General features: G+C 45.2%; 1 protein-coding gene across 1 annotated transcript in view; it reads right to left on the bottom strand.

The window, feature by feature from the left end:
- The window catches only part of LOC113259021 (pecanex-like protein 2), a 261,570-nt gene that overhangs the window by 151,464 nt on the left and 97,826 nt on the right, over nucleotides 1-12,280 (bottom strand). The window contains exons 16-17 of the mRNA XM_057308828.1: nucleotides 5,865-5,974; nucleotides 4,752-4,848 (exon numbers count right to left, since the gene is read on the bottom strand). Coding sequence (XP_057164811.1) covers nucleotides 4,752-4,848; nucleotides 5,865-5,974 — 207 coding nt within the window. The remainder of the gene's footprint in view (nucleotides 1-4,751; nucleotides 4,849-5,864; nucleotides 5,975-12,280) is intronic.

Raw genomic sequence — 12,280 nt, forward strand, 5'->3', positions numbered from 1 at the left:
CTTCTGGTAGATTCTCAGATATGATCTCATCAGATATCGACTATGCTCTGATCCCTCTCTCTCCCGTTTTTCTGAAATCCTGATTAGATATATGTTAGATGTTCTTATTCTCTTTCACACGTCTTCATCTTTATTTTGTATTTCTTACTTTTTTTTCAGTCAGTGTGACATCCCTGGATACTTTCTTCTGTCTCTTAGTTCACGAATTCTCTCATCAGAGGTGTCTAATCTCCCATGTGTGTGCGTCGGTGTGTCTCTGTGTGTGTTTTGTTTTGTTTCCTTCAACTGCTTCATTTTCTGGTTTGTTTTTTGTTTAGGAAGCTCTATTTGGTTCTCTTTCAAACATACTGGATCATTTTAATATTTTCTATTGTCTAGAAGTTTTACCTTTTATTCCTTTAGACGCAGTAGGTATAGTTGTTTTAAAATGTGTGTCTGGGGGCGTCTGGGTGGCTAGTCAGTTAAGCATCTGCCTTCGACTCAGGTCATGATCCCAGGGTTCTGGGATCGAGCCCTGAGCCGGGCTCCTTGCTCAGCCTGCTTCTCCCTCTGCCCTCTGCGCCCCACTCATGTTCTCTCTCTCATGCTCTCTCAAATAAATAAAATCTTTAAAAATAAATCAAATCAAATTAAATCAAATCAAATCTGTGTCTGACAGTTCCAATCTGTGAAGTATTGAAAACCTGTTTCTACTGGTTCCTTGTTTCCTTGTTTCCTTGTACAGTTTAAAAAAAATTTTTTTTTTTTTTTTTAATTTAGAGCTGCTCATTTTCCTTAGACAATTGGTCTGGGGAACACTTGGAGGCCTAGGAGTGAAGAATCCTCTCGAGAGGATTCATGTTTTGTTTTGCCATGAGGGTTTTTTCCCAGTTGGGGGCCACTTCAAACTCCATTCATAAATTTAGGGTTTTTGTGCCATGCAGGTGCTAGGGCTTGGACTGAAAACCCGCGGCAGGCTACAGCATCTCAAGGATTCTGTGGTTGTTGTTATGTTCAGCACTGAGGTGGGTCTGCTCGCATTCCCCTGGCACTGAGGAGGATGGGACAAGTTTCTTGTGGTTCTTCCTCCCTCTGAGGGTGAGGGCTTCAGTGTCCCAGCCCGAGGAGCAAATGGTCTCCCCTTGCACATGCACTTCGGCAGCCCTGGGCTTTGGTTTGTCTTGCCCGCAGCTCGAGGGCTGACAGCTGAGGCTCAGGGTCTCCTGGCTGGGCAGACGACCTTGAAGCAGAAAAGAAGCTTCCTGCTCGGCGTCCTCCTGGTTCCTCTGTGTACTTAAACTATGACTTAATAATTCCTTACCCTTTTGTCAGTTTTTTTGTCACATTTAAGAAGGACTTTTTTTTTTAAATTTTATTCTGAATTTTCGAGTTTTTATCAGGAGAGAGTTTGGTTATAATAATTCAGCCTGCCATAGTATCAGAGATGGAGAAGTCTCATTTGATCTTAGTCTTTCTAACTTACATTGGTATCTGGTGAGGGATCAGCACATAAAATTCTTTTTTCCCTCCCACTGCTAAACGATGACCTCAACACCACACACTGATTAATCCAGTCTTGATTGTGACATTTAATTTTCACATAATACATTTGTATAAATAATTTGCCTCCTTTCTGAGTTTTACTGATTCACTAATCCCATTCTCTAGTCTGGGATGAATCTCATTTTTTTTTTCTGATTACTCAATCTTTATAATATACTCTTAAATCCCAAAGTGCCAAGTTCCTCTTTCTTCTTCTTCTTTTTCAGATTTTTTTTAAACTATTATTAATGGCTATTCTTCTAAATGAACCTTAGAATCATTTTCCCAAGTTGTGAGTAGAATTCCTTTGGAACTGTTCTGAATGATATTAAACCTATAAATTTATTAGAAAGAATTGGCATTTAATAAATCTCGGCCTTCCTGTCCAAAATCAGGTAATGTCTATTTATCACCACTTATTCAGAACTTCATTTACATTTTAATAGACTGCTGTGATTTTCTTTATTTCTGACACTACTTGTTAAAATCCTTCCTACTATCAATTCATATGTTTTGTTCCTATTGTGAGTAGGATCATGTTTTCATTACATTTTCTAAGGTTATTTCTGATGTGTTAGAATGTTCTTGCTTTTCTAAATTTCCTTGTGTCTAGGAGTACTTATGAATTCTTATATTGATCATAGTCGATTTTAATAAACTTTTCTGTGCATTCTATATGTATACAATAAAATAATCTACGTTGTTTTTCTTTTAGGACTTAACATGGGCCAGAACTTCCAAAACAATACTCAATAATATTAATGTTTTGGTTCCCTACTTTATTGGTGATGTCAAGCATATTTCACTAATAAACATATTGGTGCTTAGCACACTGAACGTTTTAAATCCATTGTGACATTTCATGCAGCACTTCATGCTCCAACCCTAAAAAGAAACTCAAGAAGTCTTGGTCTCACACTATAAACCCAGCAGATCTAGACAGCATGGCCCCTGAAAAACCTAGATGATACAACCTATGGTTAAAAAGAAGCTGTTTGAATTGTACAGATAAAAACGAGGGCATTTGTTTGTTTTGTTGTATTGTCTACTTTTTGTTTCTAGGAACTGAGAAAAATAGATACAGTGGAAGTAACATATCTGAATGGGAGGAGAGGGTAGCGATTGATGAGGATGAGTGAGGATAGAAACGGAAAGACCAGGATCCGTGGATTAGAGGAAACTAAGCCAGGAGCGGAAAGGCTACATTGTTAATAACTACGGCGTTTTGCTAATGCATAGCGTGTAGTGTGTAGTTGGCACTGTGCCTACAGGAATGTATAGGCCCATTGTGGGAGCCCTGGGCATCTCTGTTTCTAGATCGAGGTCCCTGGAAGCTCAGTCTGTGGGCACAGCCTTGAAAACATGCAGATTCCCAGGCCCCATCACAGGCCAAATGAATTGGAATAGGAGGAAGGGCTGGAAACCTGATCTAAGGACGCTCCTGAAGGGCTACTCACACAAAGTGAACTTTAAGAAAAGAGAGAGAAACAAAATCGGAGACAAGAAGGAAAATCTTCTACTTGCACTAGGGCACAAAAGCTTTTATGCACCAAACTCTAAAAACTAAATCTGGTAGTCCTGTTAAAATATTATCATTAGACCAGAAGACTTTTCAGAGCAAAGAACACACATCACATGAAATCACCTACGAGCTATGCGTCTGCATTATACGAAGTGTTTCAAAGCATATGAAAACTGACCAAGGCAACACCCAGCCCACTGCATCTACTTATGCTAATGAGATGCTAGCAGCACCTGCCAAGCAAATTGCTTGTCGGATTTCATCGTTATTTGTACATTATTTTTCAGTGCAATAAATCAGAAAGCTCTTCATCATTCATGAAATCAAGGAACGTCCGGGGAGAACAGTTTTCCTCAGACATCCACGGGCAAACTTTGGGTTGACGTCGGGCCGTTCCCTGGCTTTTAGAGAAACTAACCGAGGAATGTCAGTTTGATCTTGCGAGTCTCCTGGTGTCAACATCGGAGATCAGGTTGCTGAGCTACGCTTCAATGTCAAATGTCTTCTTCCTTTTTTAGTTGCCACCCCATCAGCCCCACAGGTTCACCTACTGCCTTGCTTGCAAACATACCTTTGCTTTTAAAATTCATGAACCTTGCCCTTATTCATAGTGACCGAGCTTTGGTTCCTTTGTGGTGGCAAAAGGCCTCCAAGCCTCAGCTTCCCCTGCAGCCACATTCAAAGGCACAGGGGGCTGAGTACGAATGTTTTACTATGTTATCATGTTGACTGAGTCCTGCACAGTGTCTCAAAATTGCGGACTGCAGTTTAACTCATCTAAATGCAATGGAATGTACTATGCGTCAGGGGCTGGCACTGTGGAGACCAAGCCAAACGAGACCGCCGCTCCTGGCTGGAGGAGCCTGCAATCAATGGGTCATTAACTGCTGTTCTATTGATCTGTCATTCCTAAAAAAACACAGGACAAGCATGCCTTCGAAACAGCAGACCGCTCCAACTCAACACACAAATGATTGGGAGATTACATAATCAAGGAGCAATTGCTTTTTAAAGGAGCAATGTTTGGAAGTTGGTACCAAAGAGGTTACACCTACTCAAAGGATGTTTGAAAGCCCCCAAGCCATTTTCCTGGTGGGCAAAGAGCATCCTTCTTCTACAGTCTTTGTATTCTGTTCTTTCTTTTTTATTTTACTTTTTCCTTTTCCCTCCATGGACTCCAAGCAATACAGCTGCCCCCTTTTCCAACATCCCAGATGTAAGTCTTAAAACCCAAGGGCTCTTACGAAAGGCTGTGCAAACATCAATCTTGAACGTGGGCAGAGTACTCTGAGCTCAGCATGAGGCTGAGGCCAGAAGGGATGGGAAGGACCGCGTGGAGCACATCAGGACCCAGCCTGGCGGAGGCTGGAGGAGGGTTTACTTGTGCAGAGCCGGCCTGCTGCTTGGTGCCAGCAGGGGGCGGAATTGACTGAACTTGTTTCATTCCAATGTCCAAGCAACTGCCAGCAACTGAGGACCAAGGGAGTGCTTATGGCAGGTACAGCAATCTGCCTTCGAGAGGCTCTGGAAGGGTCCACACCCTCCAGGCAGCTCAATGGTCCACATGTCAGCTGTAGACCGAGACAAGGCATGGGTGACTCTCATTCCCGGCTAGCCGGAGCCCCGCTGACGATCTGAGCTTTCCCCACAAGTTCCACGCCATGTTAAGCAAAACCCTTACACATATTATACGACACAAATATCTCACCACCGAATCTTTCATCTTCCTGGGGAGAGGGTCCGCGGCCAACTCTTCCAGGTTTTGGTGTAAAAATTTAGGAAGCAATTTACAGTGAATAAAGGACCTGAAAAAGAACAAATGCACAGTTTTTACTTTTAAAAATACGTGCATATTACAATGTTCGAGGTAAACCGCCTCGGCTGACCCCTGGCAAAAGCAAGGGCTCTCTCTTTTAATGAGTTCGTAATAGTCAAGTCATCACAAATACCCTGTTTTGATTTTCAGATTCCATCCTCGTTAAAGGAGTCAAGTACAGGGTACGGGCACCCTGACTGCAACAGCTAAGCTTACAGAGACTCTCTGTTTTGGTCAGCCCGCCAGGGCTTCATCCTCAAAAAAAAATGGCAGCAAAACTCAACACATCAGCAAAATATCTGATAGGAAAAGCTGTGCAAACCGTATTTAACTTTTGCCCATTTCCTGTGCCTTTCATTTTGGCAGCCTAAAATGAGGGTTTCTCAGGGCCCCAACGAGTTACGACTATCTTCAGTCCAAATCTTCCGTAAGTTTGGAAAAATTACATGAGATGATTGTCTGATCACGCTCACTTGGTTGGTACCAGAAACTCTGGCAACCCATGAAGCGTTTCCACTTCCAAAGCACATATTTCTCAAAGATTTAAAAGACAAGATTGAAGGGAAGATAGGAAAGCATATTTCAAGTGACTGAAGATGATTATTAAATGTATTTTAAATGCAGGTGCGAACCTCACTTTGAACCCAGAGGGCCCCGCCGTGTTGGGAACACAAAGCAACAGAACAAAACACAACCCTTCTGCTTAATGGACCCAGAAAGGACCCTCGTTGAGGTGGGAGCTTCGCCCACTGTTCACCCAAGCCCTCTGTTCCTGGCATTGCGTGTTTTACTCCCAAAGCAGCAGAGCAAAGGTGAAATGTTTGCTGAAAGTTGACCCTTGATTTTCAGTAGTGTTTGGTCTGTTCTGCATTTCTCCCACCTTCCCCCAGGCGTTGGCTAGGTAAGCAGCAGGAGTCCAACCACTCAGAGCACTGCAGGGCCCTGTCCCCTCTGTGACAAGGCCGGGCTGTGGGAACCAGGCACGGCTGTGTGCCCGTTACTCACAGGAGCACAGAGGGGTCGCTGCTCTGCCTGCTCAGATGGTAGGAAAGCGCAACCAAGAGGCCACAGAAGGCGGAAAACAGCGCCGGGATGTGCTGTGTGCTCCACGGTTCCTAAGGAAAAGACATCAGATACCAAGTCATTCCAGGGGGCGGTGCAAACCGTGAGGTCACTACCTATGAAACACTAGGTGTGCGGCCCCAAGGTCCAGCCAGATGGATATGATGTCCTGTGACTACTGCCGGTGGACGTACCAGCGCCTGAGGGTCACACAGAAGCCTTGCCTGCTCATGTACAAACATGGTTTTTTTTTAATGCTTTAATCTTATTTTATTTAAATTCAATGAATTGACATACAGTATATTATTAGTTTCAGATGTAGAGGTCAGTGATTCATTAGCTGCATAGAACACCCAGTGCTCATCACATCACGTGCCCCCCTTAATGCCCGTCACCCAGTTACCCCATCCCCGACCCCCTCCCCTCCAGCAACCCTCAGTTTGTTTCCCATGGTTAAGAGTCTTTTATGGTTTGTCTCCCTCTCTGATTTCGTCTGATTTTATTTTTCCCTCCTTTCCCCTATGCTCCTCTGTTTTGTTTCTTATGTTCCACATCTGAGTGAAACCATATGATAATTGTCTTTCTTTGACTGACTTATTTCGCTCAGCATAATACCCTCTACTTCCATCCATGTCGTTGCAAATGGTAAGATTTCATCCTTTCTGATGGCTGAGTAATAGTCCACGGTATATATAGACCACATCTTCTTTACCCATTCACCTGTTGATGGACATCTGGGCTGTTTCCATAGTTTGGCTACTGTGGACATTGCCACAGCACATTGCCAATAAACGTTGGGGTGCAGGTGCCCCTTCGGATCACTATATCTCTATCTTTGGGGTAAGTACCCAGTAGTGCAATTGCTGGGTCGTAGGGTAGCTCTATTTTTAACTCTTTGAGGAAACTCCACACTGTTTTCAAGAGTGGCTGCACCCCTTTCTCCACATCCTCGCCAACATTTGTTGTTTCCTGTCTTGTTAATTTTGGCCATTCTAACTGGTGTAAGGTGGTATCTCGTTGTGGTTTTGATTTGTCTTTCCCAATGCCAAGTGATGCTGAATATTTTTTCATGTGTCTGTTGGCCATTTGTGTGTTTTCTTTGGACAAGTGTCTGTTCATTCTTCTGACCATTTCTTGACTGGATTATTTGGGTTTTTTTGGGTGTTGAGTTTGGTAAGTTCTTTATAGATCTTGGATCCTAGCCCTTTACCTGATAAGACATTTGCAAATATCTTCTCCCGTTCTTTCCTTTTTCTTTTGGTTTTGTTGACTGTTTCCTTAGCTGGGCAAAAGCTTTTTGTCTTAATGAAGTCCGAATAGTTCATTTTTGCTTTTGTTTCCCTTGCCTTACAAACATTGACTCTGACATGGGATAGGATGGGGTAGAGACATTACAAACTAATGGTACGTGTTTATAAGTCTATTTATGTAATCTTTTCTGAGAATATTTTTTACCTAATCTTTTCCAAAATTAAGTTTAGGATTTATAAGATGTAACATTTAACGTATGTTGCCGCCTCTGAATTCATTATAACAATAATGATAAGAATTGCATTTCCTAGTGTTTATTGAATCAATGGTTTAAAAAGGTATACGACACATAGACGTGGCATAAGAGATCAACCAGGGGACTGAATGAAATTAGGTACAAAATAAATACAGTCCCCTGAAGAAAGACAACGGTTTGAAATGATAAGAACCCGACACTTCAGGTTTAACACGACAGCAACACAGACACCAGAGATCAATACTCTGTACTCGGGGTGGAAGGGAGAAGAGGGCAGACAATACGTGTCGCCACTGTGAGCAGTGTGGGGGGCCCAGGACCCCGCAATTGTCCACCCATACCTGGCACGCCCTCCAACACAAACATAGAAACCTGCAACACATTCAGCCTTTCCATGACCATCGACAGAATGCACTGGTGCCTTCCGAAAGCCAAATCTAGTACAGGACTTGGGTGCTTTTCTCTCTAGGTTACGATCCTTTAGCTCACCATGTGTTTCATCGCAGACGCAGGAGTTGCTCATTCGGCTTAAAATGAAATATACAAATGGATGAGTCACCCGTGTTGGTTTTCTACTTGTGACTGCTAAAATATGCCGGAGAAGCAAGAGTCACACTTGGTAGAGGGAGCGGTGTTGTTTTCACGGGCCTCACTTTCGTAGAAATTAAAATGCATTTCTTTATCTCCCCCAGGGGGAGGGTCCAGCAGCCTGGGAGAGCAGCATCTGGAAGGGAAGTGAGACCAACCGTGGAGCGGGCCGCTGAGCCCACGGCTGGACAGGTGGGAGGCGACACTGACCAGCCCCATACACAGCCCTCGTGCAAGCGGCCTCCGCCTCTCAGACCAACTCCTAGCGCGCTGCTCTAACTTTCCCAGCGTCCGGAAGTGCGAGACTTCCCTGATTCCTGGCCTTCCCAACCAATTTGCCAGGAATTCCCATCCTCAGTTCCTCTCTGCTCCCTTTGGAGTTTTCTGCCACAAAGCCCTTGATTCCTGTGTCCAAGGGAAAGGATCCCGGCCTCGGTCCTCAGGCCGGCCCTACACTCACACCCACAAAGTCCTCTTACTCCACAGACCTCCCCTTGTTGGAGGAAATGGAATCCTCTCTTGCACTGGTTCCTTCTGCCTTGCCTATAAAAATGCTTTTGCTGACATCTTGAAAAAATAAAAAAGGCCCCCTTTACCCAGTTACCCTTGCAAGCCACCCCACTATCTCTATCCTGCCATCAGTGCCAGCCTGGCCTTGCAAGTGACCCCCTAGCTTCCTTCACATGGGGCACCTCCCCATGGGGGCAGCACCCCCTCACAGGGTGGGCTTCAAGGTGGGCCGACCTGGATTTGAACCCCAGTCCTGCCACAGAGGAGCTGTGTGGCCTTGGCTATGTTACTCAACATCTCTGAGCACTGGGTTACTTTCCTCTTCTTTAGAAAAGGGACACAATACAACTCCAGAGTGGCTGCAAGGGAACTCTTCCGTACCCCAGGCTATTTTTTAAAGTTTTTGACACAGGAGGGTCCAATGCAGCCCCTACTCGACGACTGAGACCCAGTGCTCTGAGCCAGAAAGCCGGCCATCCTGAGATGTTTCCTCTCCCTTGTCCCCAGTCAGCTGATCCTCACGTGTCACTGTTACATTTTCAACCCCTGTCCTCCCTTCTTCCATTGCATCTCACTGGGTAAAGCCTCCACAGCCTCCCTCTTTCCAGTTCTACTGCTAATAGCTTCATAGCAGAAGGATTGAACACCAGCCTCCACGTTGCTCCCCCACTCCACAGCCCTTCCAATTTTGTCCTCCACATGGCCAAAGAAAGGTCCTCCTCACCTAAAAAGCACATCAACCGCATTAATGCCCTTCGTCAGTAGTTTCCAGTGATTCCTCACTGCCTACCAAATAAATCTACCACACAGGAAACTACATAAGCCAATTAGCATCTGATCTCAGCCCAACTTTTCAGCCTCATTCCTCACGGTTAGAATTTGCACAGCTGCAAATCCATAAAGATATTTGCTTCATCCCTCCTGCCTTCACACACAGGGCTCCGTCTGCACAAAGGGCTCTTGTGCTCTGGCCCTACTCCACTCTCCTCCACCTGGTGAACTCCTACCCATGCTTCAGTACCCAGTATAAGAAATCCCACCTGCCTGGTGCTGGAAGAAGTCCCTCCTCCCAGGCAGACTGGAATTGTCCTCTGTGTGTCAAAAACACCTTTAAACACTTGTACTTCAACACTTAAGATATCTCACTTCTGTGAGTTGTAGGCATGGGTAGGACTTGGTCCCTCGTCTGAGAGCCGCTGGCTACAGTCGTGCTTAGAATGGTCTCCCGAGGGGGGCAGCCTTGCAGCTCTTTCCCCCTGCACTTGGCGCAAATGTCAGGACATCAATGTGCCCGTGAGTGAGTGAGCGCGAGGTGTCAGTTTTCATGATTACATCGGTCCCTTCTCTGTGACCTGTGCGGAAAGGAATCTTCAGCAAGAAAAAAGGGTGAAGAAATTAAGTAGCTTAGATCAAATGTGGACCAGGCAGTGAAGTGCCACTGGCGTAATTAGACTCTCGGAGGAAAGGGGATTCTGTGACCTTCGACCTCATGTTTCCTTCAAACAGCAGCCCTGATAACAGAAAAGTTATTCTGTAGTTTGAGCACTTTCTTCTTTCGTGAGACATGTCCGGGCCCCTGCTGTGTGCCACACTTGGAGGAGGGCGGGCACAGGGACGCGGGAGGAAGAAGGCTGCAGTAAGGTATGACGAGCCCGGGACGGAGGCTCGGGGCACTCACCGAGCAGGAAGCAGGGGCTCAAGTGAGTCAAGGGAGTGGCTTTTAATTGCACAGAAGAAATGCAGGAGTATGTGGTCCTTCTCTAGAGCCTTCTAGACAGGCCAAGCTCTCAGCTCTTTGGGCGCCTATGTGCAGACGGAGCTGCCCTCGTCCATCCTCCTGAACACTCCTGCGCTCCCTGCTCTGGCCACCCACCTAGGGCTTCACATTGGGCTGTTGCAAAAACAAACACAAAAAGTTTTCCAAAGGGAAAAACCTGCAAAATTCTGCTTCCCTCCATTAATTCCTCTGCATTTGTCTATGCTGTGTATTTAATTCACAATTTTGTAAAGGTAGAGGCTTTCCTTTTACATGCAGCCCATAAATATGCAAATGCTCTGGGGAAAAATCACTCTGAGAAGGATTTAGTAACCACGACCATGGAAATCACCATCAGTGCATGGAACAGAGAAAAGGTCAAGGGAACAAGCATGCTCAGGAAGTGATTTTAGGCTCATCACTTCGTGGAAGAAATGATTCTGTGCAAGGTCCTTCCCTTCTCCATGCCTCAGCTTCCTCTTCTGTGAACTAACAACAGCACCCTTCTTGAAGTATTGCTGTAATGACCTAATGAGGTCTGAAACGGCCTTGCCCACTGCAAAGGAGCGTGTCAGAGTCAGTTTCTTACTAACTGGAAAAGAAGGAGTACCCGTGATGTGAGGACCATCGTCCTCACAGACAATAAATCAAATCCGAACTACATCTATTTAAACAATCAAGTTTACCTACTTTACCCGCCCAATATCCCTTACCTAATCTTCTCTCATTTATGCTCGATTTAAGGAAATCTCTCCAAGGCAAACAGGAAAGGTCAGTACTGAGGGACCCTCCCTCCTTACCTACTAAAATAGCAATCGGTAGAAAAGCCAGTGGAAAGTAAAAATACCGAGTCAGAAACAGTGGAGTGGGAGGTGAGCGATGTCCCTGTTCCTTCTACTTCCCAGCATTTGTCTCAGTCTGTGATTACGAATCTGCGTGACTGTTTGATTGACATCTGATCCCTCCACTGGGCCCAGCCCATTGACAGCAGGGACCCATCTGCCTTACCCCAGTGTGGTCCCAGAACCTCGGGTGAGCCCCCGGCCCTGAAGGGCATTTAATAAATATGGATGGAAACAATGCAAACGTTACTTCCTTACGATATAATGCAGACCTAAGAAGGGGAATGGCACAGATCTGCTAAGTACTACAAGTACACAGGAGGTCCATCTTGTGCAGTGCCCAACAGTAGCGGAAAGTATGGGCTCTGGCGTGGGGCTCTTCCACCCTAACTCTGCCGATTATTTGCACTAAGACACTGAGCAAGCCACAAAGCCTCGGTTTCCTTATCTAAGATAATTTCATAGTGCACACGCCCTAGGCTTGTTGTAAATATTATATGAAATACTATGTGTAAGGTACTTGGAGTAGCCAGTATAAAATGCTCAATAAATATATTACTATAATCTTTACAAAGTTACTGTCTCAGTCCAATTGGGCTCTATAACAAAATATCAGACTCATAAAGAACAGAAATGTATTGCTCACGGTTCTGGAGGCTGGGACATCCAAGAGGGAGACACCGGCATATGTGGTATCTGGCTAAAACCTACTTTTCCTTCAGAGCTGGCTCCTTCTTGCTGTGTCCTTACGCAGTGGAAGGGGTGAGGGGGTTTCTTGGACTTCTTTTATAAAAGCATTAGTCCTGGGGCACCTGGGTGGCTCAGTTAAGCATCTGTCTTCAGCTCAGGTCATGATCCCGGGGTCCTGGGATCCAGTGCCGAGTCAGGCTCCCTGCTCAGTGGGGAGCCTGCTTCTCCCTCCCCTTCTGCCTGCCTCTCCCCCTGCTTGTGCTCTCTCTCTCTCTCTCTCATTATCTGTCAAATAAATAAATAAAATCCTATAAAAAAAAAAAAAGCTTTAGTCCCATTCATGAGGGCTCATGACCTAAGCACCAACCACACCCCCACCTCCTAATACCATCACCTTGAACACCAGGATTTCAACTAATGAATTTTGGAAGAACACAAACATTCAGACCATGGCAGATACATAAGA

This window comes from Ursus arctos, unplaced genomic scaffold, assembly GCF_023065955.2.
Source record: "Ursus arctos isolate Adak ecotype North America unplaced genomic scaffold, UrsArc2.0 scaffold_7, whole genome shotgun sequence".
In the NCBI taxonomy this organism is placed as follows: Eukaryota; Metazoa; Chordata; class Mammalia; order Carnivora; family Ursidae; genus Ursus; species Ursus arctos.